This window comes from Pristis pectinata, chromosome 17 (assembly GCF_009764475.1).
Source record: "Pristis pectinata isolate sPriPec2 chromosome 17, sPriPec2.1.pri, whole genome shotgun sequence".
NCBI lineage: Eukaryota > Metazoa > Chordata > Chondrichthyes > Rhinopristiformes > Pristidae > Pristis > Pristis pectinata.
The window spans coordinates 34,855,294-34,868,379 of record NC_067421.1 but is presented as its reverse complement, the minus strand read 5'-3'; the positions used below and the strand labels follow the sequence as shown (position 1 = coordinate 34,868,379).

Below are 13,086 nucleotides of genomic sequence, written 5' to 3'. Positions count from 1 at the left end.
CATACACATCATTTCCTCACATCAGTGCATTGAGGGAGTACAAGGGAAACCAATAACAGAATGCAGAATGAAGTGTTACAGTTACAGAGAAAGTGCAGTGCAGGCAGACAATAAGGTGCAAGGTCATAATGAGGTAGATTGTGAGGTCAAGAGCTGTCCTTGAGCCTGGTGGTACATGCTTTCAGGCTTTTGTATCTTCTGCCCGATGGGATGGGGAGGAGAGAGAATGCCTGGGGTGGGTGGGGTCTTTGATTATGTTAGCTGCTTTACCGAGGCAGCGAGAGGGTCCAAGGAGGGGAGGCTGGTTTCCGTGATGTGCTAGGCTATGCCCACAACTCTCTGCAGTTTCTTGTCTCAGAGCCGTTGCCATACCAAGCTGTGATACATCTGGATAGGATGCTTTCTATGGTGCATCGCTAAAAGTTGGTGAGGGTCAGAGGGAAGAATTATGTAGGAGAGCGGTTGTTCTGAAAACATGGTTCACAGCATTCACTGCCTCACGTCCCCAGGCGATATAACTAGCTGATACCCTCTAGAATCATAGAGGCATAGTCTGGAAACAGACCCTTCACCTCTCCAAGTCCACGTTGACCAGCAAGCACCCATTTTCAGTAGTCCTCCATTTTATTCTTCTCTCTTTCCCATTAACTCACCCAGATTCTACCCACACACTCGGGTATATTTACTGTGACCATTAAACTGTTGGCCAGAACATCTGTAAGAAGTGGGAAGAAATCAATTTCCCCATGCATTTCCCTATAATCTTTTCTATGTCACATGTTCGTCAACTTCTCCCCCCCCATTGATTTTCCTATCACCCACCTACACTGGGGGTGATCTTAAGGTAACCAATTAACCTACCAACCAGCATGTCTTTGGGATGTGGGAAGAAACCACAGCACTCCAGGGAAGCCCACACGATCACAGGGAGAACTTGCAAACAGCACCCGGAATTAGGATTCCAGCTCACAGGAGCTACGTATATTACTCTAATGACATTTATAATATGAAAAAATAGCTGGAAGTTTTGGAAATAATCAGTGAGTCAGGCAGCGTCTGTAGGGAGATAAAAAGAGTTAAGTTTCAGGTCAGTGATCTCAGGAGGCTAAAGAAATTTGGCATGTCCCCTTCGACATTCACCAACTTTTATCGATGCACCGTAAGAAAGCATCCTATCTGGATGCATCACAGCTTGGTATGGCAACTGCTCTGCCCATGAGTGCAAGAAACTGCAGAGAGTTGTGGACATAGCCCAGCGCGTCACGGAAACCAGCCTCCCCTCCATGGACTCTGTCTATACCTCTCGCTGCCTTGGTGAAGCAGCCAGCATAATCAAAGACCCCACCCATCTGGGTCATTCTCTCTTCTCCCCTCTCCCATCAGGCAGAAAATACAGGAGCCTGAGGGCACATACCACCAGGCTCAAGGACAGCTTCTGTCCCACTGTGATAAGACTATTGAACGGTTCCCTTATACAATGAGATGACTCTTGACCTCACAATCTACCTTGTTGTGACCTTGCACCTTATTGCACTGCACTTTCTCTGTAGCTGTGACACTTTCCTCTGTACTGTTACTGTTTTTACCTGTACTACTTCAATGCACTCTGTACTAACTCAATGTAACTGCACAGTGCAATGAATTGACCTATACGATCAGTATGCAAAACAAATTTTTCACTGTACCTCGGTACAAGTGACAATAATAAACCTATAACAATACCAATCTTAATTTGCACTGAGCCATCATCATCTGTGGTTTCGTGATTTATTAAATACCCTTTCATGCATGTCAGGAGTTAACTGGAAAAAAAATCCATGAGGAGGATTATTACCTTCCTGACTCACTTCGAACTCATCAAAGTACATTGCACAGCAGGAGTTGTAGGACTGCACGATAGGATTTTTATTCCCCCTTGTTTGTGTGCAAGGGAATTTAATAAACTAACGAACACTGCAAATGTAGACTGGCCACTTTAAAAACATGAGATGGCTTAGTCGGCCCAGTTGCATCTTTCTGTTCGTTTGGTTCCAGGGCAAGGTCTTCCCAAAGCTGCGGAAGAGAAGCCCTCCAGGATCCGCAGAGTCCAACTCCGACAAGGAGGACGAGGAGGCGACTGACTATGTTTTCCGAATAATCTTCCCAGGCACAAACCCCGAGATTGGTAAGTGCTCATATAATCCACTAACGTTAGCCAATCAGTGAACCAATCTGGAGGTCTCTGGTAGTCAGTGTGTGAGCTCAGTGATGTTGAACTAGTGCTTATGTAGAGGGTTGAGATCTCAGCAGGAATACAGTGCCTTTGGAACCGGATTGGTGTCACCTCAAATCATTGACCTACAGATTTGTTCTGAAGGTAGGGGGATCTTGCAATAATGGAATGGGGGAGGAGAGAGAATGTCCGGGGTGGGTGGGGTCTTTGATTATGTTGGCTGCTTTACTGAGGCAGCGAGAGAGACCTGGGCAAAGTGCTAGATAGTATAGCAACACACAAAGAGCTGGAGGAACTTGAGTCAGGCAGCATCCATGGAGGGAAATGGGCAGCCATTTCCCTCGATGGTCGAGACCCTTCATCTGGACTGGATAGTATAGATGGGTAATTGATGGTCAGCATGGATGTGGTGGGCTGAAAGGCCTGTACTCCATGACTGATGAAAGTGACTCCTAACATGTTATTCTGGACCCCCCCCCCCAGAGCGCAGTAATGGGTAATAGAGTCATACGGTCGTACAGTACAAAGGGGCCCTTGGCCCATCATGTCCACGTCTACACTAATCCCATCTGCCCACATTAGAGCTGCAGCCTTCTACGCCTTGGCTATCCAAGTGTCTGGTAGATGCCTCTTGTGATTGCATCTCCCTCCACCACCTCCTCATGGAACATGACGCCATGTTCCAGGTATCAACCACCCTGTGTGAAAAACTTTCCCCTCAGATCCCCTCTAGACTTCCTCCCTCTCACCTTAAACCTGTGCCCTCTTGTCTTAGACACCCTCAATATCGGGACAAAGATTCTTACTATCGACGCCTCTCATAATTTTATATACCTTTATCGGGTCTCTGCTCAGCACCCTTTGCTCCAGGGAAGGTTATCCAGTCTCTCCTTGGATGGAAACATCCGGACAGAGTCTGCCCATCTCCTCACCTGTAGAACAATGGGAGGTAATGGAGAGGAAGGACAATTCTAGGGTTGGATCTCCATGATGGTTTTTAAAAAAAATTTATTCAGTGAGTGAGTCAGGGAGACTGAAGATTTTATGTTCAGTTCCTTAATCTTGGTTCCAAGTGATGGGTGAGATCGTTGACAAGGCCTCAGAACTGAACTGGTGCCAAGCAATGACTATCTCTAATGAGAGAGAGTTTATGCACCAGCCCTTGAGACTTCATCGCCTGCTGTCCCCGATTCCCACACCAGAGGTGTGCTGGGCAAGATCAGCATTGATCAGAAACTTAACTGGCCAAACCACATAAGTACAGTGGTCAGGGGCTGGGTGTCCTGTGGCGAATGACTCACCTCTAAACTTCCCATTATCTGCAGAACACGAGTGAGTAGATTACTCAGTCTTGCCAGGGAGAGTACATCCCTGCAACAATCGAGGCTTGATTGGCAACCCATCCACAACCTGAGGCACTCACTCCCTCTACCACCAGCGCACCCTGGCTGCAGGGTGTGGCACCTGCAGCTGCCTGGCACCTCCCAAGCCCGAGTCTAAATCCTAGCCAACAGCACTGTGGGAGCACTTTCACCGGACTGCAGTGGCTCACCACCGCCTTCTCCCATCCAGTAATGGATGGACAGTAACTTCTGGCTACGTCAGAAAGACCCCCAGTCCATGAGTGAATTAAAATGAATGTGGGAGGTTTGAGGAGCTATCAGAGAGCTGGTGTCCAGTCACTGTGAGGTCGAGGTCAGTTCACCAATAACTAATCTGTCCTCGTCAGCAGGTTTGATAACAATGTGAGTTTGGTCCTTTGTGTGGGGAGCGTTGCAGATTCAAAGGGGGATAAATTGGAGTGAGTAAGGGCAGTGGAAAAATTGAGATGGTCAATGTCAATCTGGAGATTAGCGATGAGCAGATCCGGCGATCCAAGGCAAGGGATCCAGGTGAATCAGGAATTCTGAAGACAGGGGAGAGTCCATGGTCTGAAGGGGTGAAGACTCTTGCCGGGAAAGAGCTTCTCTTATTCCATCCTACAAAACCCCTTTTAATCATCTGACACGCCTTTCTTGGATCGTGCATTACCTAACGTCACCAGAACCATTTAACCCTTTCGTCCCAGGATCGGTCTGTTAGCAGACCTTATACCTTGCTGCTTGCATCCTCTTCTTTGTGCTTGGCTGTCTCACTCTCTGGAGATTGGTGACTGACCATCTATGCTTGGTTCCTGTGTCTTGCTGCAGTCCCCCAGGACCTGATGGATGTTCAGGGGGGTGGGATCCCCCTCATGTGGCAGCCGAACGTCCGGAAATCCTCCTGCTCCTCGTGCTCCCAGAGCGGGTCATCCGACGGAGGGCCGTCCAATGGCTGCAATCATGAGAGGTACGGTCGGGACTGGGATGGGCGGGGCTGCCTCACTTGGGTTGAATAACATTGCATTGGATGGAGGTCAGCTCTTCTCGAGGGGAAAGCTTGCACAGCTTCTTAAAGAGGTCCAAAAGAACTGGCCAGCCCCTATGATTGCACAGAATTGAGAAGGAGGCCCTTCAGCCCATTGAATCTATCCCATCTCCTGGAAGAGCAATTCTAATAGTTCCATTCCCCATTAACGCTGCTAATTATGTTGTGGTTAATGTGACGCTTTACAGCGCCAGCGACCCGGGTTCAATTCCGGCTGCTGTCTGTAAGGAATTTATACGTTCTCCCCGTGTCAGCGTGGGTTTCCTCCAGGTGCTCTGGTTTCCTCCCACATTGCAAAGATGTACGGGTTAGGAAGTTGTGGGCGTGCTATGTTGGCGCCGGAAGCGTGGTGACACTTGCGGGCTGCCCCCAGAACACTCTATGCAAAAGGTGCATTTCACTGCATGTTTTGATGTACATGTGACTAATAAAGATATCTTATCTTACCTTATTCTCTCCCAAGTGCTTGTCCAATTCCCTTTTGAAGGCCCTCATTGTTGTAAGACTATTGAACAGACCTCTTGTGCAATAAGATGGACTCTTGACCTCAGTCTACCTCATTATGACCTTGCACATTGTCTGCCTGCACTGCACTTTCACTGTAACTGTAACACTAGATTCTGCGTTCTGTTACTGCTTTTCCCTTGTACTACCTTGGTGCACTGATGTGATGAAATGATCTGTGTGGATGGCATGCAGAACAAAGTTTTTCACTGTACCTTGGTACTGGTGACAATAATAAACCAATTTACCAATTTGGTTTCCACCATCCAATCAGGCAACAAATTCTAGCTCACAACTACTACCTATGAGTTTCCCTACCTCTCTCCTCCCTTTCCCTCCCTCTCTCCTCCCTTTCCCTCAACTGCCGAATTCCTCAGGGTGAAATGGCCGCACAAATTCTCGTTGCCCTGTCCTCATGAAGTTCACTCTGTGTAAATCTGTATTGGAATTGGTTTAATATTGGTTTTTATTATTTTTTATTTTCGGTTTATTATTGTCACTTGTACCGAGGTACAGTGAAAAACTTGTCTTGCATACCGATCGTACAGGTCAATTCATTACACAGTGCACTGAGGTAGTACAGGGTAAAAACGATAACAGAATACAGAGTAAAGTGTCACAGCTACAGGGAAGTGCAGTGCGGGTAGACAATAAGGTGCAAGGTCAAACAAGGTAGATTGTGAGGTCAAGAGTCCATCTCATTGTATAAGGGAACCATTCAATAGTCTTAGCACCGTGGGATAGAAGCTGTCCTTGAGTCTGGTGGTACGTGCCCTCAGGCTCCTGTATCTTCTGCCTGATGGGAGAGGGGAGAAGAGAGAATGACCCGGATGGGTGGGGTCTTTGATTATGCTGGCTGCTTCACCAATTTCCGGCCTTCCCTTGGTAGTGTTAACATGTGCTTTAAAATGGATTAACCATGGGAAAATTAATCCTTTTCATTAAATCAATTCTGATTCCCTCTGGGTGCGGATAGCCCTTGTTGCTGTGAATGGCAAATAAATGGCAATGCTTGGGAATGTTTTGCTTTCATTTTATCAAAGTTATAGAGCCATTTCTTTAAAACTACAGTTAATGCAATGTCTCCCCAAAGGACCTTCTACCTGATGGGAGAGGGGAGAAGAGAGAATGATCCGGGTGGGTGGGGTCAAACTCAAACCCGATTTTGATCTTGAATGGATTTTAGTTTCCTTGCTATTGTTGCATCTTAGCTGCACAGTGGACGGTTAGATCACTGCCAATGTGTGTCATAGAGAAAGAGAGAGACAGCATGGAAACAGGCTCTTTGGCCCATCAAGTCTATGCCGACCTCAACACCAATCCCACTTTTTATTCTCCCCATATTGCCATCATTTTACCTTAGATTCTACCCCTCACCCTCACACTAGGGACGACTCACAGTGGCTGATTAACCTACCAACCCAGACTTTCTTGGGATGTGGGAGGAAACCGGAGCACCCCGAGGAAACCCACGTTATCACAAGGAGTAAGTGCAGTCTCCCACAGACCGCACCAGAGGTCAGGATTGAACCTGGGTCACTGGCGCTGTGAAGCAGTGGTTCTACCAGCTGCAACACTGTGGCAAGCTGTGACGGTTTGGTCAGTCTCTGCACGGTGTATCACAAGGAAGGGTTTATGCAGAATAATTTGGTTCACTGAACCAATGTTAGGCTGTGAACTGGTAGGGTGGGGCGAGGGTGTTGAGATCCTAGCCTGACCATCGCTCGTACTGACACAAGCCAGCACACAGTCTGCCCCTTCAATGCGATGGTGTTCCTTCCAGTGTGTGGGTTACTCTGATCTTTCTCCATTTTCCTACCAGGGCACCTCTGAAGATGCTTTGCGACAACATGAAGTACCAGATCCTGTCCAGAGCGTTCTACGGATGTACGTGCCGTCATGATCCGGTTCCGTGTGGGGAAGTGCTGGTGTATTGTGCTTCCAGCTCTTTCACTTAACGAGCCAGTGTCCCTTTTCCAAGATATTGTAGCCTTTTCCTCATGGAAAGGACATGGATGTGAACAATTTTGCAAATAAGGGTGGCCTCGTGGTACAGCTGGTAAAGTCGCTGCCTCAGAGCTCCAGTGGTCCAAGTTTGATCCCGACCTCCGGTGCAGTCAGTGTGGCGTTTGCATGTTCTCCCTGTGACGACCCGGGTTTCCTTTGGGTGCTCCGGTTTCCTCCCACATGCCAAGGACGTGCGGGTCTGTAGGTTAATTGGCTGCTGTATACTGCCCCCGGTGTGTAGGTAAGCGGTGGGAATGTGGAGAGAATAAAATATGGGATTAGTGCAGGATTAGTGCAAGTGGGTGCTTGATGGTTTGTGTGGACCCTGAGGAGGGCGTGTTTCTGTGCTGTATGACTCTATGAGCTCCTCCTGTGAGAGGAAGCAGCCAATGCAGCAAGTTCCTGTAGTGGACCCAGCAGCTGATACACCTGGTAACCATGGAGCGCTGGTGGTGGATGAGTGAAGACTCAAAGTAGAAAGAGGGAAACTTTCCACTGGTTGGGAAGTTGAGGGTGGAGTCGGGGATAGGTCAAGCACCCAAGGAAATCGGAGCAGGAGCAGGCCCCTCAGGCCTGCCCCCACCAATTCAGTATGATCATGGCTGATCCATGCTGGCCTCAGCTCCTCTTCTGTGCCATTTCTCCATACCCCTGATTTCCTCGATCTTTCAAATATCTCCACCTTAAATATATCCAATGATCTGGCCTCCATCAGCCTCGAGGGCAGAGAATTCCAGAGGTTCACTACCCTCTGGGAGAAGAAATTTCTACACACCTCAGTGTTAAATGACTGACCTCTTGTTTGTGACTCTCCCCTCTCAACATCTACCCTGTCAAGCCTCCTCAAGATCTTACATGCTTGAATAAGGTCACCCCTCATCCTTCTAAGCTCCAAGGAATACAGAGCCAAATTGTATCTCTTGATAGGACAACCCTCTCATCCCAGGAATTAGCCCTGGTGAATCTTCTTTGGACTTCCTCCGATGTTACTATATCCTTTTTAGGTAAGGGGACCAAAACTGTGTGCAGTACTCCGGGTGTGACCTCACCAACACCCTCTTCAACAGCAACAAGACCTCTCTATTCTTAACTCCAACTCCTTCACAATAAAGGCCAAAATGCCACATGCCTTCTGAACTACTTGTTGGACCTGCCTGCTAACTCTCTGTGATTCATGCCCTAGAATACCTCGATCCCTCTGAACTTCACTATGATGATGGAGGAACTCAGCAGGCCAGGCAGCATCCGTGGAGAAAAGCAGGCGGTCAACGTTTCGGGTCAGGACCCTTCTTCAGGACTGAAGATAGGAAACAGTTTTCACAGAACACCTGCGCTCTGTAACAGCGACCTGCAACTCCCTGTTGCTGGTCACTTCAATTCCCCCTCCCACTCCATCACTGATGTGTCAGTCCTCGGCCTCCTCCACTGCCAGGAGAATTCCAAGCGCAAACTGGAGGAACATCACCTCATTTTCCGTCTTGGAACCTTGCAGCCTAACGGCATGAACATTGAATTCTCCCACTTTAAGTAATCACCACACCCCCCTTCCCCACCCCCACTCCCCCCCCCCAACCATGCTTCTTTTCCTAGCCTATCTCTCTTTTTTCTACCCCCCTCTTTTTTCTGTCCTTACCTTTGACCCATCCTCCACCTGCCTATCGCTATCTCTTACCTGCATCTACCTATCACCACGTTGTGCCCACCCTGCCTCCCCTCTTTTGTCCACCTATCACTGCTCTGCTTTTCCCTCCTATATATCAGGCTTCCTCTTTTCCTATCTTCTGTCCTGAAGAAGGGTCCTGACCCCAAAACTTTGACTGCCTGCCTTTCTCCACGGATGCTGCCTGGCCTGCTGAGTTCCTCCAGCATCGTCATGTTTTTCATCTAGATTCCAGCATCTGCAGTCCTTTGTTTCTCTCTCCCTTTGAACTTCACCCATTTGCAGTCCCTCTCCATTTAGATAATAATCCGCCATTTGATTCCTCTTACCATAGTGCCTGACCTCGCGCTTCCCACATTGAACTCCATTTGCCAGGTCTTTGCCCAGTCACTGAATCTATCTATATCCTGTCGCAGAATCACAGTGTCCTCGTTGCAAAGTGCCTATCCATCTAGTTTTGTAGCATTGGCAAATTTGGACACCTTACATTTCATTCCCTCTTCCAAGTCCTTCAGGTAGTGGTAAACAGTTGAGGGCCAAGAACCAATCCCTGGGGTCCTCCACCAGTTACGCCCCCTCCAGCTTGCAAAGGACGCATTTACTCTAACCCTCTGTTTTCCATGAGCATTTGATGAACATCAGAGTGGAGTTTCTACAGCAGCAATGAGGTTAACCGAAGGAAATATTAAAACCGACCTCAGGACAATAATTTTTTCTGCATCCCAACCGCACATTGCCGTGAATGCAACAATCTCAAACGTGTTGTTGATCAGTGGGAGGATGAGACATCAGTTATTGATGGATGACAGAAGGTGTGTGCAGTAACACAGTTCACACCTCCCTGACCTGAATGAAGTTGTGAGCTGGTCCCCACCTCTCCTGAGCATCAGAATGTACAAGCAGCTCGACCAAGTCCCAGATCTGGACCAGTGCTCAGGTCCCATTGGCCTTGGGTATGTTGCTGGGTCTTCTGCCAATGCAGCTGTTAACTAAGGGACATTAGCTTCTGCAGATGCAGGAATCTGGAGCAGAAGGTAAATAACTGGAAGAACCCGGTCGAACAGCACCTGTGGAGGTAAGGGGATGGTTGACGCTTCGGGTCGAAACCCTGCGTCAGGATCGCTTCTAATTACACAGAATAAAGGGATGTCCCTTTAAAACTGAGCTGAGGAGAAATTTTTTCAGCCAGAGGGTGGTGAGTCTGTGGGATTCGTTGCCTCAGAGGGCTGTGGAGGCCAAGCCATTGGGTGTATTTAAGGCAGAGATTGATGGGTTCTTGATTGGGAAAGGGGTTAAGGGTTACGGGGAGAATGGGGTTGAAGAAAAAATCAGCCATGGTTGAATGGTGGAGCAGACTCGATGGGCCGAATGGCCTAATTCTGTTCCTATATCTTATGGTCTCATTTTGCTTCATATCTACACATGTATGTAAAAAAGATAAGCAAGATCTTCAACCAGGCAATAACCAAAGATCGTACCTGATTCTTCAATACCTTAAGAGCAGATAATTCAGGCCAACCCAACTTCTCATTGTTTTTATTGCTTAGCTTCATCTGCTGACCAAGGTTTGCATGGCTGGAACTCACTCTAGTCAGTGGTGCTGAATGCATTGTACAGTGGCATTGATGCATTGTACTGTGCCTCTGAAGTTCACCCACTGAGGTCAAAAGGAATGAATGAGTTGAGGAAGGAAGCACTGATGTGACGGTACAGCACAGCTAGTATGACTGATCAGGGATGGGTCTCTAGGCCTTTATGTGTAAATGCAGCCGCTGGTTCATCACTCCTGTACATTGCTCTGTTTCCCAGGGCTTGCCTACTGCCGGCACCTCTCCACTGTGAGGACCCACCTGTCCGCGCTCGTCAACCACACCATCATCAGTCCAGCTGCGCCGTCCAATGCAGGCTGCGGCCTCACCAGAGAGATTTGGCACAGCTTCCTCCAGAACAAAATGGTGAGTGGTGAGGGAGGAACAGGTACGACGTTGTTGAGCCTCAGCTGGGGATTAGAGCTGCCTGGGGTTTAATGTCTTTCTTCAGACAGTGAGGGTCTCAATATTTGGTTGGTAGGTTGATTGGCCCTGGGGTGTAGATGAGTGGTGGAGTTGATGCGAAAATGGGGAGAAATGGGGTAATTCATGTTGCAGCTGTATAAAACTTTGGTTAGGCCACACTTGGAGTACTGTGTGCAGTTCTGGTCACCCCATTACAGGAAGGATGTGGAGGCTTTGGAGAGGGTTCAGAAGAGGTTTATCAGGATACTGCCTGGATTAGAGGGTATTAGCTATAAGGAGAGGTTGTACAAAATTGGGTTGTTTTCTCTGGAGTGTCAGGCTGAGGGGAGACCTGATAGATGTTTATAAGATTATGAGAGGCATAGATAGATTAGACAGCTGATATCTTTTTCCCAGGGTTGAAATGTCTAATACCAGAGGGCATGCATTCAAGGTGAGAGAGGGTATGTTCAAAGGAGATGTGTGGGGCAAGTTTTTTTTTTACACAAAGTGGTGGGTGCCTGGAATGCGCTGCCGGGGTGGTGGTGGAGGCAGATGCGATAGAGACGTTCAAGAGACTCTTAGATAGGCACATGAATGTGCAGAGAATGGATGGATATGAACATTGTGTAGGCAGAAGGGATTAGTTTAGTTAAGCATTTAACTGCCAGTTTAATTAGTTCAGCACAACATCGTGGCCTGAAGGGCCTGTTACTGTGCTGTACTGTTCCATGTCATCATCTATTAAGGTGAGATGCGGAGGGCTGAGTGCAGGCTCGTGTGGAGGGTAGACAAGTGGGCTGACAGGCCTGTCTTAATGCTAGATAAGATATCTTTATTAGTCACATGTACATTGAAACACACAGTGAAATGCATCTTTTGCAAAGAGTGTTATGGGGGCAGCCCGTAAGTGTCGCCACGCTTCCGGCGCCAACATAGCACGCCCACAACTTCCTAACCCGTACATCTTTTGGAATGTGGGAGGAAACCAGAGCACCCGGAGGAAAGCCACGCAGGCACGGGGAGAACGTACAAACTCCTTACAGACAGCAGCTGGAATTGAACCCAGATCACTGGCACTGTAATAGCGTTATGTTCACCGCTACACTACCGTGCCTGCCCTACAAACAAAAGATTCCATACAAACAAGTGCCCTGTAAACTGGTCATTGCATGAGCAAAGACATTAGACGATTGGATGAGATACGGCTTATAAATTCATTGGCCTCATGGCTCCAGCAACCCTGGTTCAATCCTGACCTCTGGTGCTGACTGTGTGGAGTTTGCACGTTCTCCCTGTGATCCTCTGGGTCTTCTCCCACATCCCAAAGACATGCAAGTTGGTAGGTTAATTAGCCACTGTTAATTGCCCCTTCTGTGTAGGTGAGTGTTTGAATCTGAGGAGAGTTGATGGAATGTGGGGAGAATGAAACGGGATTAGTGTAGGATTGGTGTGAATGGATAGTTGCTGGTCTGTGCAGACTTGATGGGCCAAAGGGCCTGTTTCCGTGCTGAATGATTCTAGGACATCGATGTGTGGACAGTGCTGGTTTTGGTCCTGAGTTTAGGAGGGTGTGGCCCAAGGAAAGGAGCTAAGTATCTAAAGGCAACCTACCTACATGGGGGTTCCGAGCAACAGGCCGGGACCTGAGAGTGCCCAATGGCAGTCCCATCCGTGAACCATGAGGGACAACACCATTGGTTGAGTGTCCAACATGGAATGTGCAACTCGTGACCAGCTGTCTGGCTGAAGCTCTGGGAATGTGTGATTCAGCCCGGAAGCCATCGGAATTGTGTTGCATTCCAGGGGTGGGAAATGGGTTTCATGCACAGAGTGCCATGCATCTGAGCTCTGGGTAAACATGTTGACAGCTGTGGAATTGGAAGGAATTCCCCAACTGTAGTGGTGATTAGGAGACAAGGGAGAGATTTGTTGTGGCTACTTGGAAAGATCCTTTGGTAAGGAAAAAGAAAGTCAAAGTGACCTTAACCTTAATAGGGAGAGCAGTCCAGGCTCTGAAGATCTTGCCAGAGAATGCCACACTGGTAATTGGTTTATTGTTGCCGCAAGTGCCGAGGTACAGTGAAAAACTTCGTTGTGCATGCCATCCATACAGATCATTTCACCATGAAAAACATGATGATGCTGGAGGAACTCAGCAGGCCAGGCAGCATCCGTGGAGAAAAGCAGGCGGTCAATGTTTCGGGTCCTGAGGAAGGGTCCTGACCCAAAACATTGACTGCCTGCTTTTCTCCACGGATGCTGCTTGGCCTGCTGAGTACCTCCAGCATCATGTTTTTCAT

General features: G+C 48.2%; 1 protein-coding gene across 1 annotated transcript in view; it reads left to right on the top strand.

Moving 5' to 3' along the window:
- The window catches only part of sgsm1a (small G protein signaling modulator 1a), a 97,112-nt gene that overhangs the window by 56,140 nt on the left and 27,886 nt on the right, over positions 1–13,086 (top strand). The window contains exons 12-15 of the mRNA XM_052031975.1: positions 2,035–2,164; positions 4,402–4,540; positions 6,945–7,009; positions 10,599–10,744. Of these exons, the coding sequence (XP_051887935.1) occupies positions 2,035–2,164; positions 4,402–4,540; positions 6,945–7,009; positions 10,599–10,744 (480 nt within the window). The remainder of the gene's footprint in view (positions 1–2,034; positions 2,165–4,401; positions 4,541–6,944; positions 7,010–10,598; positions 10,745–13,086) is intronic.